The sequence below is a fragment of the Wolffia australiana genome, chromosome 20, assembly GCF_029677425.1.
Source record: "Wolffia australiana isolate 7733 chromosome 20, ASM2967742v1".
NCBI classification, from domain to species: domain Eukaryota; kingdom Viridiplantae; phylum Streptophyta; class Magnoliopsida; order Alismatales; family Araceae; genus Wolffia; species Wolffia australiana.
In genome coordinates this window covers 6,214,961-6,231,062 of record NC_135854.1, presented here as the reverse complement: position 1 = coordinate 6,231,062, position 16,102 = coordinate 6,214,961, and the positions used below count along the sequence as shown (strand labels likewise).

Here is a 16,102-nt window from a genome sequence, read left to right as displayed (position 1 = left end):
TGCCGTATCCATTCGGCAGAAATCGATTCGGCGACTTCTCCCTTCTTCCGGAATCGATTCAGTGAAGTGCTGTATCCATTCAGTGGGGTTTTTCCGCAGGCCGTATCTATTCGGCGCATGTGTGTCTGTCTGGTGGTAATCACCGACAGCTCTGGTTGGTAATTCTCTTCCCACCCAATCTCGTTCACCAGTTGTAAAGACTCTATGGGAGGTAAATCCGGATCTAAGATGTTGGAAAGGGAATTTGAAACTCCAATCTATACTACCAAAGAAGCTGATACTACAATCCAGAACAGGTTGATCTTACCCGATCTGGATATGAAATATAACGGGATTAATGGGCAAAAATGGGTTACTCTCGCTCAAAGATCCCTCAAAGCTGCATATTTGGGCAAACATCTGACGGAGGATGCCCCTTCAGAAGATGATCGAAAATTATATATTTGGGAGTTGGAAGAAGCATTGATTGTCAACTGGATGATACGAAATATGGAAGAAGAACAAAGAGACAACTATCTCCTTATAGACTGTGTTCGAGATCTGTGGGAGGAGATTAATAAATCTTGTGCAGAAACCCACAGTGACTTCCGTGTCTTCGACCTCCAGGAGCGAGAAAGGACACTGAAGCACGGCAGTATGTCCATATCCTCATATTCAGCAAAGCTCAAAGCTATCTGGAGGGAACTGGATCTCCTCTGGCCCACTGGAGATAAAAATTCACCATCCTACCTCCGAGAAGTAAAATTCAGAACGCTTACCTTTCTGATGGGTTTAAATTCAGAATATGAAAATTTACGGAGTCAACTGCTACATCGGGAAAGATTTCCGACACTAGCAGAAGCTATCTCCGAACTGCAAGGAGCAGAACGACGAAGAAAATTGATATGTAAGGATGAAGAATCTACTACTCCGGCCTCTATAGCTCACCTAGCTAAAAAGGGTGAGCCTCGGAATAATTCAAGCTCTGCAGCGCCTCCTCCACAGACTCCTAAAGTAAATCCAAAAGAAGGTAATCCTCCAGAACCACTCGTTTGTGGCTACTGCAGGAAGGAAGGCCACTTGAAAAAAGACTGCAGAAAATTGGCCTGGAAGGAGGAGCAGATCCGGAAAGGTCTTTGGGTGCCCAGAGACCAGAAAAAGGCCTATGTTGCAAGTGAAGGGGGAGATTCCTCTGCCAAGAAGAGCAATGACGGGGGCGAAATTCAAAAGCTCATTCAATCAGAGATGAATAAAATTTTGCAGAAGATAAGCTCCACATCATTGGCCAGATCAGGTGAGCACTTTACTTTCACTACTTACAATAATGGTAGTCCTATATCATCATCTTGGATTTTGGATTCAGGGGCGACAGATCACATGTAACCCCAAAAATCCCTCTTTAAATCATATGAATTGGTTTCCAGTGATCATAAGGTTTTCACTGCTGATGGTGGGATTTTAAAAGTAGAAGGAAGAGGGACCGTTTTTATCAAAGGAGTACTACTAAAGGATGTTTTACACGTACCCGAATTAAAAGCAAATTTACTTTCTCTAACACAGTTAGTTGTTGATACTGATTTGAGATTTATCCTCGATTCTGATTCCTGTTTTTTGTGCATAAAGGACACCGGGAAGAAGATTTCATCTGTTAGACGGGAAGGGGGACTTCTCCTACTAGACGGACTGGAGGGGGATGATAACCAAAAAGTGGTCTACAACACCCAGAGTGAAGAGCGGGTCATCCTCCTTCATCGAAGACTAGGGCATCCTTCATTCCCTCTTTTGAAACATGTATACCCCAACCTGTTTAAGGGAATTATTGTTGACAATCTGAGTTGTGAGTCTTGTCAATTTGCTAAACACAAAAGAACCAGTTTTCCTGCCTCAAATCATCGATCTTCCGCTGCATTTGAATGTGTTCATAGTGATGTATGGGGGCCTTGTTCCACCACAGGCCTCTTCCATCACAGGCGGTTTATTTTGTTCGTGGATGATTTCACTAGATATACGTGGGTATATCTACTGAAATCCAAAGCTGAGGTCCCATCAATCATCACACTCTTTTGCGAAATGATTAATACTCAGTTCAGCAGAAAGGTCAGGATGCTGAGAACTGATAATGCTAAAGAATATTTTTCTGGAGCAGTCAAAACGTACCTAGGAGATAAGGGAATTGTGCATCAGTCCTCGTGTGTGAACACCCCTCAGCAGAATGGTCTCGCTGAGAGGAAAATTGGCCATATCATGTCCACAACAAGAGCTCTTCTGTTTCAGGGAAACTGTCCCAAACCATACTGGAGTGAAGCCGTCGCCACGGCTACACACCTTATAAATCGCACTGCATCCAGAACTTTAAATTTCTCTGCTCCGATTGATCTTATGTCTTCTGAATTTCCTCATTTATGTTTAAGGACTAATCTGCCAGCCAAGATATTTGGTTGTATTGTATATGTACATGCTCACCATGCAGGAAAGTTGGATCCCAGGGCCCTCAAATGTTTATTCCTGGGTTATTCGTCTACTCAAAAGGGTTACCAATGTTATCATCCCAGCTCCAGACGCCTCTACATTACAGCAGATGCTTCCTTTGATGAGGCAAAGATGTTTTATGACTCAGAAAGCAGGTCGGATGGAAACCTCGACTCTGTGGTGCCGGTGAACGACAATGAACATCAGGAAATCTCCGTACCACCCAACATTGGTCAACAGCCTGCTGCAGATCCGATTTTCAGCCCGATTTCGGAGGAAGAACAGCCCGATGTCTCAGAGAGCATTCCAAGTGATGATGCAACAGTTTGTGAAGATATTCCTAGCAACAACGGCTGGCCTATTGCCGTTAGCAAGGGTGTTCGGGCATGCACACAAACAAAGCGGTATCCAATTGGCAATTATGTTTCATATACTCAGATTTCTCCTGAGTATAATAGAATAATTCAAGCACTAATGACTGTGTCGGTTCCAAAATCAGTTAAAGAAGCCATGTCTTCTACTGAATGGAAGAAAGCTATGGATGAGGAAATGGAAGCACTTGAGAGAAATAGTACGTGGGAAATGGGACCTCTACCAGCTGGAAAAAAGGTGGTCGGCAGCAGATGGGTTTTTACCATTAAATATCATTCCGATGGCTCAATTGCAAGATATAAGGCTCGCCTAGTTGCACGAGGATACACTCAGTCATATGGTATTGATTATAATGAAACTTTTGCCCCTGTTGCCAAGTTGAATACAATTCTGGTCTTAATCGCTTTGGCAGCGTTATTTGATTGGAAGTTGTATCAATATGATGTCAAAAATGCTTTTCTACATGGGGAATTGGAAGAGGAGGTGTATATGTCACCACCTCCAGGATATTCTTTAAGTAGAAATTCGGGCTATGTATGTCACCTCAAGAAGTCCTTATGCGGTCTCAAGCAGTCCCCTCGAACCTGGTTTGGAAAATTTTCCAAAACCATGCTTTCTGCCGGGTTCTTTCAGAGCGAAGGAGACCACACCTTATTCATCAAGCATAGTCCCCAAGGGAAAATAGTTATTCTTATTGTATACGTCGACGATATTATAATCACGGGCAATGATGTAGACGCAATTCAGAGTCTTGAAGAACATCTTACTAGCTCCTTTGATATTAAAGCACTCAGTCTTCTTACTTACTTCTTGGGCATCGAGGTGGCATATTCCACGACTGGAATCATATTGTCACAGCACAAGTATATCCTTGATCTATTGAGGGAAACCGGTAAATTGGACTGTCGTCCAGTAGCCACTCCTGTCGACATCAACGTCAAGCTGAAGGCTGAACAGCATGACAAAGATGCCCCGGTGAACAAGACGTCTTTTCAGAGACTTATTGGAAGATTGTTATATCTCAACCATACTCGACCAGATATCGCCTTCGCCGTTAACTCACTGAGTCAGTTTATGAGTGATCCCCCGGGAGTCACACCAAGGAGCAGCAGATCGCATTCTCGCTTATCTTAAAGGCTCTATTGGGCAAGGCCTACTGTTCCGGAAGGGAGGAGAACCTACGGTGGTCCTCTATACCGATTCTGATTATGCTGGTTCGTTTGAGGACAGTCGGTCCACCTCGGGTTATTGCAGCTTTATTGGAGGTAACCTTGTTACCTGGCGAAGTAAGAAACAGAAAGAAGTATCGCTCTCAAGTGCTGAGGCTGAACTTCGTGCCTTGAAGAAGGGCGTTTGTGAGGGCATGTGGCTCAAAGATATTTTACAAGACTTACATCTATTTCCTGGTACGGGGATACATCTTTATTCCGACAGTAAATCGGCCATTGCCATGGCCAAGAACCCCGTCCAACATGAACGGACCAAGCATGCCCGAGTAGCACGCCACTACATTAAGCAAAGCATCGATGATGGGTTTATTGTTCCCCACTACATCCCCACTTTGGAGCAAGTGGCTGACGTCTTCACCAAGGGCCTCCCTGGCCCACACTTTCAAGCATTGGTGTCCAAGTTGGGCATGTTCAACATTTATACCCAACTTGAGGGGGGGTGTTAGTTCGACAGGCCCATTGGGCCCATCAAGAGATGACCGTTGGACTCCAACAGTCATCTTCCCTTGTTTACAAGGCTATAAAGCCAAGATAACTCATGTTGTAATATGTTACCTTTTTATGAATATATTTTTTGTCTATTCTTTCCACGATCACTCCTCTTCGACAAATCTCCTTTCACCCTTACGGGTTCTCACTAAGCCTTGAATGCGTAATGGAACGTTCATGCATACCCCCTTTGATGTCTTTATAAAACCATCGCCCATCATGACATCAAAACGTTCTCCTTCCTGAATCGAAATGGGTAGATTGACTAAAACTCGAGGATTAATGAAGTTGTGTGTAGCACCACTGTCGATGAGTACTATAACTCGAGTTCCCATCACGTTTCCCCACATATTTAGTGATCCTGGTGTTACGGTTCTTGGACTAGAATAGATGTTAGCTCTAGCGGTGAACATTCCTCCTTGGGTGAGCGGTCCCTCTTCGATTTGCATGTGATCAATTTCTTCCTCCTCGTCTTCATTACTAACATCAATATCAGGAATCAAAATCAAATTTAGATTCTTCTTACAGCGATGTCCCGGTGTGAAACGGTCATTGAAAAAATAGCACAGTCCTTTGTCTTTCCTCTGTTGGAATTCCGAGTCAGTGAGTCGGAGATTTCATCTTCGGGTGCTTTTGCCAGTGACTTGGGGAGCTTGTGAATGTTGAGCTGGGACAGTAGAACTAGAACTCCCATCCTGATGTGCATATGATCTTTGATTGTGGTTAAATTGCTGACGTTGGTTGTGTATAATACTCTGGGGTTGCTGGTGTGCAGATTGAATATTCAGATTCGCGTACAGCGGTGTGGTTTGCCATGCTTCATACAGCACACATAAATCTGCTTCAGCTCTGATAGATAAGTCCATCATTTCCTTCAGATTGTATGGTCTCCCTTTAAGTACTTCATGTCTGATTTCCGGTAAAAGTCCCCATAGATAAGCACTTTCCTTTATTTCAGGCGCTACTAGAGGCAATTGTGATATAATTGTTTCAAACTCCGTTCGATAATCAAAAATCGATGATGTCTGTCGTATCTCAAATAAGCTTTTGTGTAAAGAATGTGTCGACATGCCATACCTTTCAATAAATTGATTCCTGAAATCATCCCACGTGACCATGTTATACTCTACTTCCGCATATAAGAACCATGTCTGTGCATGTTCGTCTAGATTGAGTGCAATCAAGTGCATTTTGTCCTTGTCGGATAGGGGGTGTAGATGAAAGAATCGCTCCACGCACTTGAGCCATGATTCAGGATGATAACCTCCAAAAATAGGAAGGTCTCCCCGCTTAAAGCGAGAATCTGACTCCGATCTTCTTTCTTGGATATGTTGCACAACGGCCGGTCTTTGAATTTCTTGTTCCATATCAGCATTCCCAGTATTACCTGAAATCGTAGCCTTGTACTTAAGATTCGCCGATATCATCGCTACCTCCTGCATTAGGTGTTCAAGCACATTGGTAACCCTCTTTTGATCGGCTGCAAATCTGTTAGCGAGTTCTTCAACCTTATTCTCCAGATCTGACATGGTTAATCCGAGGAAACAACCTGGCTCTGATACCAGTGTTATGACCTTGGTCGGGTCGAGATAACCACAAATTGCAAAGAACTTATTGAATCAATGTAATAGTTCTTCCAAGAGTCCGAGAGCAAAAACATTCTGAGCAATCAGAGAAGACGGAACGAATAACAGAGCATGCGTAGAATCTAGACGCGAGAGAGATAGAGATTAGAAGGAACCAAATGGAAATTGAGGGAGAGAGGCCGGATCGGTCGTCTTCTCCTCCGGAACGAGATCGCAATTCCGACTCCGCCCGCAAGTCGCAACTGAATTCTTGATGCGCTTTATTCATCATATTCTTCTTTATATACTGTCTTGGGAAGTCGATCTGGTCAACTATGGTTGACTGCTACGTGTCCGCCTTGGGTTGGTGCCGCGAGCCTTGTGCGTTTTCTCTGGTATGTCTGATGCGGCCTCGTATCAGACATACCAGAGATCCTGTCAAACTCCACTTATCAAAACCGAGATCCTGACCGTATTCAGAAACGCAGAAATCTGAAGCTAACTAAATCGGAATTCCAGCAAAGGAAGGACAAGGGCCTATGTTTCTCCCGGACACAATGAAAGGTTTGCTCCTGTCAATGAAAGGTTTGCTCCCGGACATCGATGCAAGAAAAATCTAAATATTATCATGGTTCTCGATGGTGATCAGGATTCTCCCCTCTTCGACAACGAAGAAGCTGACTATATGCAGACCGACGAAACTCCAATTAACGCAGGTTCTTTATTCACAGCTCAGTTATCTTTCCATTTTTCGGAATCAGCATCTCCCAATGGGTTGGTGAAGCTATGGGGGAGCATCAACGGACACAATGTAAGAGTATTAATAGATGGGGGAGCGACACATAATTTCATTCACGCCGATTTAGTCGCAGCACTAGCCATGAAAGTATTTCAAGGACCCCCGTTTGATGTCATACTAGCGAACGGTGTTCTGCAAAGGTCGAGGGGCATATGTTTAAATGTCCCCATCAATCTCCAAGGTTTAAAGATTGTCCAAGATTTAATTCCCATTACAATGACAACCATGGAGGTTATCCTAGGAGTGCAATGGCTGAAATCACTGGAATGGTTTTACAGCAATTATAAACTGCTAACTCTCAAGATCCTGTGGAACAAACGCGTATACCGTCTACAATCAGATCCCGATCTTCTACCCAGAGGTGTCCCAGTTAACGTTACGGCTCAAGAATTTCTAGACAGCAAGTGCCAATTCAGAGAGCTCCACCAAGCCTGTCATCCAGAGCGCCCAAGGGTATTTCACCTACAACTTCACTCTCCTTTTTCTGATTTTCCCGCATTATATCCCCTCGTCCCATTGACCATCAAATCCACCTTGTACCAAACTCCAAACCCATTAACCTCCGCCCTTTCCGCTACTCCCATCTCCACAAGAATGAATTAGAAAAAGTGATCCAAGAACTCCTTGATGCCAAATTCATCAGACCTTCCACAAGCCCTTTTTCGAGTCCTGCTCTTATGATCAAGAAAAAAAAGGGGGGATGGAGAATGTGCATTGACTTTCTCGCCCTAAATAAGATCACCATCCCAAATAGGTATCCGATTCCGATAGTGGATGAGCTACTAGAGGAACTTCATGGGTCTACAATTTTTACAAAATTTGATCTCAAGTCGGGTTATTATCAAATTAGGATGTCTGAACCCGACATCCATAAAACGGCTTTCAAGACGCGTCAGGGCCACTATGAGTTCACCGTAATGCCTTTTGGGTTGACGAACGCGCCAGCAACTTTCCAGGCATGAATGAACCTTATTTTCAAACCTCTTCTCAGAAAGTGTGTTCAGGTATTTTTTGATGATATTCTGGTTTATAGCCCTTCCATTGCAACACATGAAGCAGACTTGCATAAGGTACTTCAAATCCTCAAGACAAATCAGCTTTGGGTCAATCCATCAAAGTGTCAGATTGCAAGAGATCAGATTGACCATCTTGGTCACTGCATCTCCAACCGAGGAATGGCAAATGACATGATCAAGATAGAAGCAATAAAAAACTGGCCCACACCGTCGTCAGCCAAGCAACTACGAGGGTTCTTAGGGCTTACCAACTACTACAGAAGATTTTTAGCCCAATACGCCTCCAAATCTCATCCCTTAACGTCACAACTCAAGAAAAACTCTTTCATTGGGATGATAAAGCTACTTCTGCTTTTAGCGAGTTGAAACTGGCACTCTCATCAACGCCCGTTCTCAAACTTCCGGATTTCTCTAAAGCGTTCATTGTGGAGACAGATGCTTCGGTGTTAAACCCTAACCCTAATCCGGATTTAGGGTAGAGAATGGAAGAAAAAAGAGAAGAAACTCACATTAAGAGTAGAACTGTAGAACTCAATGCATCAGACGGCGCCCTAGGGTTTTTTATAAGTAGCCTGGGCGTTTCAGTCATCCAGGCTATCGTGGACCCGACAGCCTGGATCCGCTTCACTTATATCCGATAAGGACATAAGTCTACAGACAATACAAACACGTATAAATACAGATACATGATAAAACATCATAGGCGGCTGACACCCCCCCTCAAGCGGGTAAGTAGATGCTCCACATCCCCAGCTTGGAGAATAGCCGCTGAAAAGTTTTTCCAGATAGTCCTTTTGTAAGAATATCCGCTACTTGATCTGCCGATGGAACATGCTTGATCTGCACAACCTTGTCATTGATTTTCTGTCGAACAAAATGTCTTTGAATACGCATGTGCTTTGTCCGATCTGGTACTACAGGATTATGAGCCATGTCGATTGCTGAGTTGCTGTCACACCAGATTGTGGTAGCTGTTTTCTGTGGAATATGAAGATCTTCCAATATGCCTTGAATCCAGATAACTTCACAAATCCCCTTAAGTAGGGCTCGAAACTCTGCTTCAGCACTTGAAAGACACACCTCCCTCTGCTTCTTGCTTCTCCATGTAATAAGATTTCCACCGAAATACGTACAATATCCACCAGTACATCGACTGTCTACCACGGAACCACCATAATCTGAATCAGTATAGGCTTCCAAGATTGGTTGCCCTCCACGGCGAAATAATAAGCCATGTCCAGCTGTCCCCTTCAAGTATGCCAACAGTTTATGAGCAGCTTTCAGATGAGGTTCTTGAGGACTTTGCATGAATTGGCTCAATAGATTAACAGTATAAGCGATATCTGGTCGAGTGTGATTCAGATAAATTAATTTCCCAATTAGTTTTCGATATCCCAGTGGGTCAACCAAAGGTGAGTCCTCACACAGTCCCAACACAACATTTTGATCAATAGGAACATTTGAAGGCTTGCAGTCTTCCATTCCATCTTCGCGTAGGATATCCAAAATATATTTGCGTTGCGAAATAAAGATACCATCAGGAGAATAAGCTACGTCAATACCCAGGAAATATCTGAGCAGTCCAATAGATTTAATTTCAAAATGTTCACATAACCTCTGACTTAATCGTTGTATCTCAGCCTCGTCGTCTCCTGTGATAATAATATCGCCAACATATACTAGAAGGGCAGAAATTTTTCCGTCAGCATTAGCTTTAACAAAGAGTGTATGATCCCCACTGCTTTGCTCATATCCCAGCTTCAACATAGTTTGGGCGAATTTTCCAAACCAAGCTCGTGGTGACTGCTTTAACCCATATAATGTCTTTTTGAGTTTACACACCCAACCCTTTGGGGAATTAGAATAATATCCGGGAGGAATTTGCATATATATTTCCTCCTCTAGATCTCCATGTAAGAAGGCGTTTTTAACATCATACTGATGTAACTTCCAATTGTAGGTAGCTGCCGCCCCCACAAGAATACGGACAGTACTCAACTTTGCAACAGGCGCAAAGGTCTCCTCATAGTCAATCCCATACGTTTGGGTGTATCCCTTTGCCACCAAGCGAGCCTTATATCTCTCAACAGATCCATCAGCCCTGTGTTTAATGGTATATACCCATCTACACCCAACTGGTTCCTTTCCATCCGGCAGTTGCACCATATCCCATGTCCGGTTTTTGGCCAACGCTTCCATCTCCAAATCCATGGCTTCTCGCCGCCTTGGGTCACGTGAAGCTTCACTCCACGTCTGTGGAATTGTTTCACTATCAATTGCAGCTAAAAACACTCGATATTCAGGATGTATCTTTTCATAGGTGACGAGGTTAGAGAATATATACTGAGGATTCTGAGTACATGCTCGCCGTCCTTTCCGGAGAGCTATAGGCCACCCCAAATCTGATTTTAGACCTTCGCCAGAGATTGTTTCTGTCGTTTTATCAGGAGTGCTTGATTCCCCCCAGGAGGGTCTCTCATCTGGTCACCTACTTCCGGTAGTGACTGAATAGATGAGACTTCAGCTTCTGCACACGATTGAATAGTAGAGGATGGAATTGAATAGTTCATATTTATGGCTTGACAGTCTTTATTCGCCGGCTGGTCTGTACTTTCTGTATCTACAAACCACTCGTCTGACAGAGGAGAATCACCAAAATAGCTCTCTTGTTCTTGGAAAGTAACATCAAGAGATACATACAACCGTTTTGTTGGAGGATGATAGCATCGATATCCCTTCTGTGTAGAAGAATAGCCCACGAAAGCACACTTCAAAGCTCTCGGACTTAATTTATCTACCGGATCATGAACATGGACAAATACAACACACCCAAAGACCCTTGGCTTGAGTCCAGTACGAAACATCACATTAGGAAATGCTTGGGACATCAGATCAATTGGGCTTTTGAATTCCAGCACCTTGGTTGGGAGACGATTAATAAGATGAATTGAAGTTGATAAGGCCTCACCCCAAAGATATTTGGGCACCGATTGATGAAATAGAAGAGCACGAGTTGTAGCAACAATATGACCAATCTTGCGTTCTGCAACACCATTTTGTTGAGGTGTTTTCATGCACGATGATTCATGAATTATACCACGTTCCTTGAAGAATTTTGAGAGGTTATTGTTGAAGTAGTCTTTGGCATTATCGGATCGGAATATTTTAACCTGTGTTTGATATTGGGTTTGCACTAAGATGCAGAAGCTTTGGACTATTTCAGTCACTTCTGATTTGTGCTTCAACAGATATGCCCACGTATAACGAGTACAGTCATCCACAAATACAATAAACCACCGTGCAGCTTTTGGAGAGGTCGTAGGACTTGGCCCCCAAACATCACTATGGATTAATCCAAAAGGTACATTTTGATGCTTACTGTGGCGATTAAAAGTTGCTCGGCGATGTTTTGCATATTGACAAGCATCACAGACTATTTTAGAAAGGTTACACTTCTTCGCAAAACACGGAAAAATCTTTCCCAAAAGATCAAAAGATGGATGTCCCAAACGAGAATGAAATAATTTAACTTGTTCCAACACTGGCAGCTCAGTGTCGTTCGACGGATGCAATCCCCGGACAGCCAATCCAGTGGGCGAGCAATCTGCCACGTGAAGCAGGCCATCTCGCTCCTCAATTGAGCCAATCCTTCGGTTCAACTTCTTGTCCCATACAAAACAACCATCAGAACTCAGAGTTAGTATAGTTGATGTATCTTTCACATAGCGTTGAGGAGAAAAAAGTTGAGCTTGAATTTGTGGGACATGGAGAACATTATGTATCTTTCCCAACCCATGAATAGAAACAGTGCCTATCCCTGTTACAGGTAATCTGTCACCACTTGCTGTAAACACTTTAGGTAGGTTACTTCTAGGAAAATATGTCGAAAAATTAGATCGATGAGGGGTCATATGGCTGGATGCTCCAGAATCTAAAAGCCAACTCGATCTTGGAGAAATAGAGGTAGATCCGAGGAGTGCCAAGCTCTTACCAGAGCATGCCATGGATGAGCTCGGTGCATTAGAGTTCATGTTCTTCAACTTCTCGAGTTCTTCTTTGAGTTGAAGAAATTCAGACATTGATACTTCGGAGGTACTGATAGCTTCTTGACCTTCTTCAGCCTTCACACCCTTGGCGACATGGGCTTGCGTGTAGTTCTTTGGTTTCCCATGGAGATCCCAGCAAGTCTCCTTTTTGTGGCCTTTCTTGTTACAATGTGAGCAGATCCAAACCTCTTGTGGTCTCCCATGAAGATCCAAGCAAGTTTCTTTCTTGTGGCCCCTTTTCTTGCAGTGCGAACATACAACTGTCTCCCGGGCCTGATCACCTGAAGACGGAAGTTCAGACTTTCGAGGTTTGAATTTTGCTGCCATGGCAGTGCCAAGATCCTCCGACGATTCGTTGGAGTGTAGTCGACATTCCTCTTCAAGTATTCGTTGAATAGCTTGTTTCAAGGTTGGGACATGCTCACGATTCAATATTTGACTTTTGAGGAAGTCGTAATCACTTTTCAGACCACCAAGGAAACGATAAAGTCGATCCTTCTGCATATATTGTTGACAAGCACAGCCTTCCAGGGTTCCACTTCTAAAATGATTAAGTTCTTCCCACAAACCTTCAAGTTCAGAAACATATTGTTGGACTGTTCGATCTCCTTGTTTGACCATAGCAATCTTGATTGTTAAATCGTAAATACGCCACTCATTGCTTTGCTGCAGACAACTCTTATGGACTGTGTCCCATATTTTCTTTGAAGAACCCAGAAGTAGATATTTGTGAAAAAACTCAGGTTCAACCTACTAAGAAGCCACGCACGAATAGTAGCGTCATTGGCTTTCCATTGTACGAAATTCGCATCTGAAGAGCTAACTTCCTTGGTCAAATAATGACTCAGCCCTTTTCCTTCCAATATCATCTCTACATACTTGCTCCAATGAAGTAAATTGAGGCCAGTATACTTCACTGCTTCCGGAACTGATTGTATCACCAACTGATGAGGAGATGTCTCCGAGATTTGCAAGCTCTTATCTAGAACAGATGTTGTAGCCGCCATCTGAAATACAACCCTTCTGTAGACTGTGGAACTCCCAAGCCTTCACCAGAAGCCACGAGCTTCAATGTTGAGAAGCTCCCAAAGCAGAAAAAAAAACGCCAGCTAGAAACCGACCGAGAGCAAGGTCTCCAGTGATCTTTGCTCTGATACCATGTTAAACCCTAACCTTAATCCGGATTTAGGGTAGAGAATGGAAGAAAAAAGAGAAGAAACTCACATTAAGAGTAGAACTGTAGAACTCAATGCATCAGACGGCGCCCTAGGGTTTTTTATAAGTAGCCTGGGCGTTTCAGTCATCCAGGCTATCGTGGACCCGACAGCCTGGATCCGCTTCACTTATATCCGATAAGGACATAAGTCTACAGACAATACAAACACATATAAATACAGATACATGATAAAACATCATAGGCGGCTGACATTCGGGAATTGGCATTGGCGCAGTACTATTACAAGACTCTCATCCAATTGCTTATTTCAGTAAAGCCTTGTCAGCGCAACAGCAACACAAGTCAGCTTATGAAAGAGAGCTCTTAGCTGTCGTCCTATCTATCAGAAAGTGGAAGCATTATCTACTATTTCAGAAGTTTTATGTACATACCGATCAGTTCAGTCTTAGATTCTTGAATGATCAACACGAGATTCCCCAACAATATCACAAATGGAATGCAAAACTATTGGGCTTTGATTTTGAAATCAAGTACAAGGCAGGGAAACACAATGTGGTAGCTGACTCCTTATCGCGCTCAATTGAAGCCCCAGAAACGCACTGTCATGCAGTTTCGACGACTCACTGGTTGGATAAACCTGTGCTCCTTAAAGAGCTTAACGATGACCCCCGGTTATCAGAGGTCTTACAATGCCTCCGCTCAGACAATGCCACACCGCCTCATTAATCCCTCCAACGAGACTTGTTATTATATAAGAAGAGGCTTGTTCTTCCTCAAAATTCCTCTTTGATTCCCCTGGTCCTCCGCGAATTTCATGATTCCGCGGTGGGTGGTCATGGGGGTTTCCACAAGACATATAAACGGATTTCTCAGCAACTATATTGGCCAGGAATGAAGAAAAGTATCAAGATATATGTATCCCAATGTCAGATTTGTCAACAACATAAGGCCTCTACCTTGGCTCCGGCCGGTTTATTGCAACCACTTCCTATTCCGAATCAGATTTGGGAAGAGATCTCGCTTGATTTTATAGAAGGACTACCTTCATCTCAAGGTTATGACTCTATTCTGGTGGTGGTGGACCGACTCTCCAATTATAGCCATTTTATTGCTCTCAAACATCCGTTTACTGCTCCATCTATTGCCGGTATTTCTATTAAAGAAATTGTTCGTCTTCATGGTATTCCTAACTCAATATTATCGGACCGAGGCAGTGTATTCACGAGCGCATTCTGGAGAGAACTACATAAGCAGCAAGGCACGTTATTAAAAATGAGTTCATCTTATCACCCGGAGACAGATGGACAGACGGAGGTCACAAATAGAGGCCTGGAGTGTTACCTACGCTGTTTCTCTTCTCAATGTCCAAAACAATGGAGCAAATGGTTACCGTGGGCTGAATATAGCTACAACTCGTCTCATCATTCCTTGATCAACATGACCCCCTTCAAGGCCATCCATGGGAGGGATCCCCCGACAGTCATCAAATACGGGAACACACCATCTCCTATCGATTCGTTGGACACAATGCTTCAAGAGAGAGATGTCACTCTCGAGACCCTCAAATCATATCTCACTAAAGCACAATCAATTATGAAGAAGCAATACGATAAGCACCACAGAGAGTTGCAGTTCCAAGTGAGAGATAAGGTGTATGTCAAGATCCGCCCATACCGCATGAAGACCTTAGCCAAAAGACCCTCCGAGAAACTCTCCCTAAAATATTTCGGCCCGTATACCATTTTAGAACAAATCGGCCCAGTGGCGTACACACTCGCTTTGCCCCCCACTACCACTGTCCACCCTTTTTTTCACGTCTCCCATCTTCGCAAGGCTGTAGGCGAGTCTACCCACATTTTACCTTTAACGACTAACCTGTCTGCTGATTGGGAATGGCAGGTGTTTCCAGAATCCATCCTCTCTTACAGGTTCACTCGAGATTGTATGCAAGTCCTCGTCAAGTGGAAGAACCTACCCAATTATGAAGCTACTCGGGAGGACGTCCCCACGCTGGAAAAGCAATTTCCCCAATTCCAAATTGAGGACAATTTGGTTTTCCGAGGGGGAAGTATTGATAGGGAACTAACGAGGACCTACTTGGAAAAGAGGAAGAGAAAGAGACTCTCGCACACCAAGCATGGGCCGAGCTCTGTGGGCCCAGGGGAGCAAAGTTAAAAAGAAAGCGTCAGGCGCGAGAGAAGGGTACAGACAGAAGCCGATCAGTCTCTGAGGAAGGCAAAGGGGAGATCCTCTCCTTGCCCTAGCCGCCAGGCCGATCCGGCCACCCTGTATCAAGCTCTCCGTTCTCTGTTCTCTTCTCTGGGATCTTCATCGTAGTTTTTCTCCCCTTGGTTTTGCTACTTGGACTCTTCTACTCAAGACGGGTTTCTTGTTGGACTTATTTGAATATTTTTGTTACGTGGATTCTGTGGCCCGGCGTTGGTCCTACCCAGGAGTCGTAACAAAAACACAATATCCTTGTTATACTCTTCCAATGTCAGCTAGTACATTAATCTTTATATCATTCCTAGCACAACGGCAAATGGCTAATCAGAGTTCTAAGACATCAAAATGCTTTGAAAACCTAATATTAATTATAGTGTGTTCTGCTCTGCAGGAGAAATAAATTTCTGCAACGTCAGTGGCAATACCTGCCCATATCCAACATCAACACCGTATACAAAAGAGGCACCTCTCTGAAGGAGACAATCTGTAAATCCTCCAGTTGAGAGGCCCGAATCGAGCGCTACTTTTCCGCTGACATCCACATTTAGTTGTTCAACTGCTGCCTCCAGCTTGTATCCTGCTCTGGACATGATGATCAATCATAAAGCTTCGTATAAGTAATCTAATACTTCTGATTTTACAACTAATGAAGACACAGTTAAATTGATTTAGAAAAGAATGAAAGAAGAACACATCAAGAGATCAATCATATAGATATCACTTTAAAATTCAAAA

General features: G+C 43.6%; 1 protein-coding gene across 1 annotated transcript in view; it reads right to left on the bottom strand.

The window, feature by feature from the left end:
* Positions 1–16,102, bottom strand: part of LOC144716243 (bacterial hemolysin-like protein) — a 31,315-nt gene that overhangs the window by 13,724 nt on the left and 1,489 nt on the right. The window contains exon 5 of the mRNA XM_078591341.1: positions 15,793–15,949. Within this exon, the coding sequence (XP_078447467.1) occupies positions 15,793–15,949 (157 nt within the window). The remainder of the gene's footprint in view (positions 1–15,792; positions 15,950–16,102) is intronic.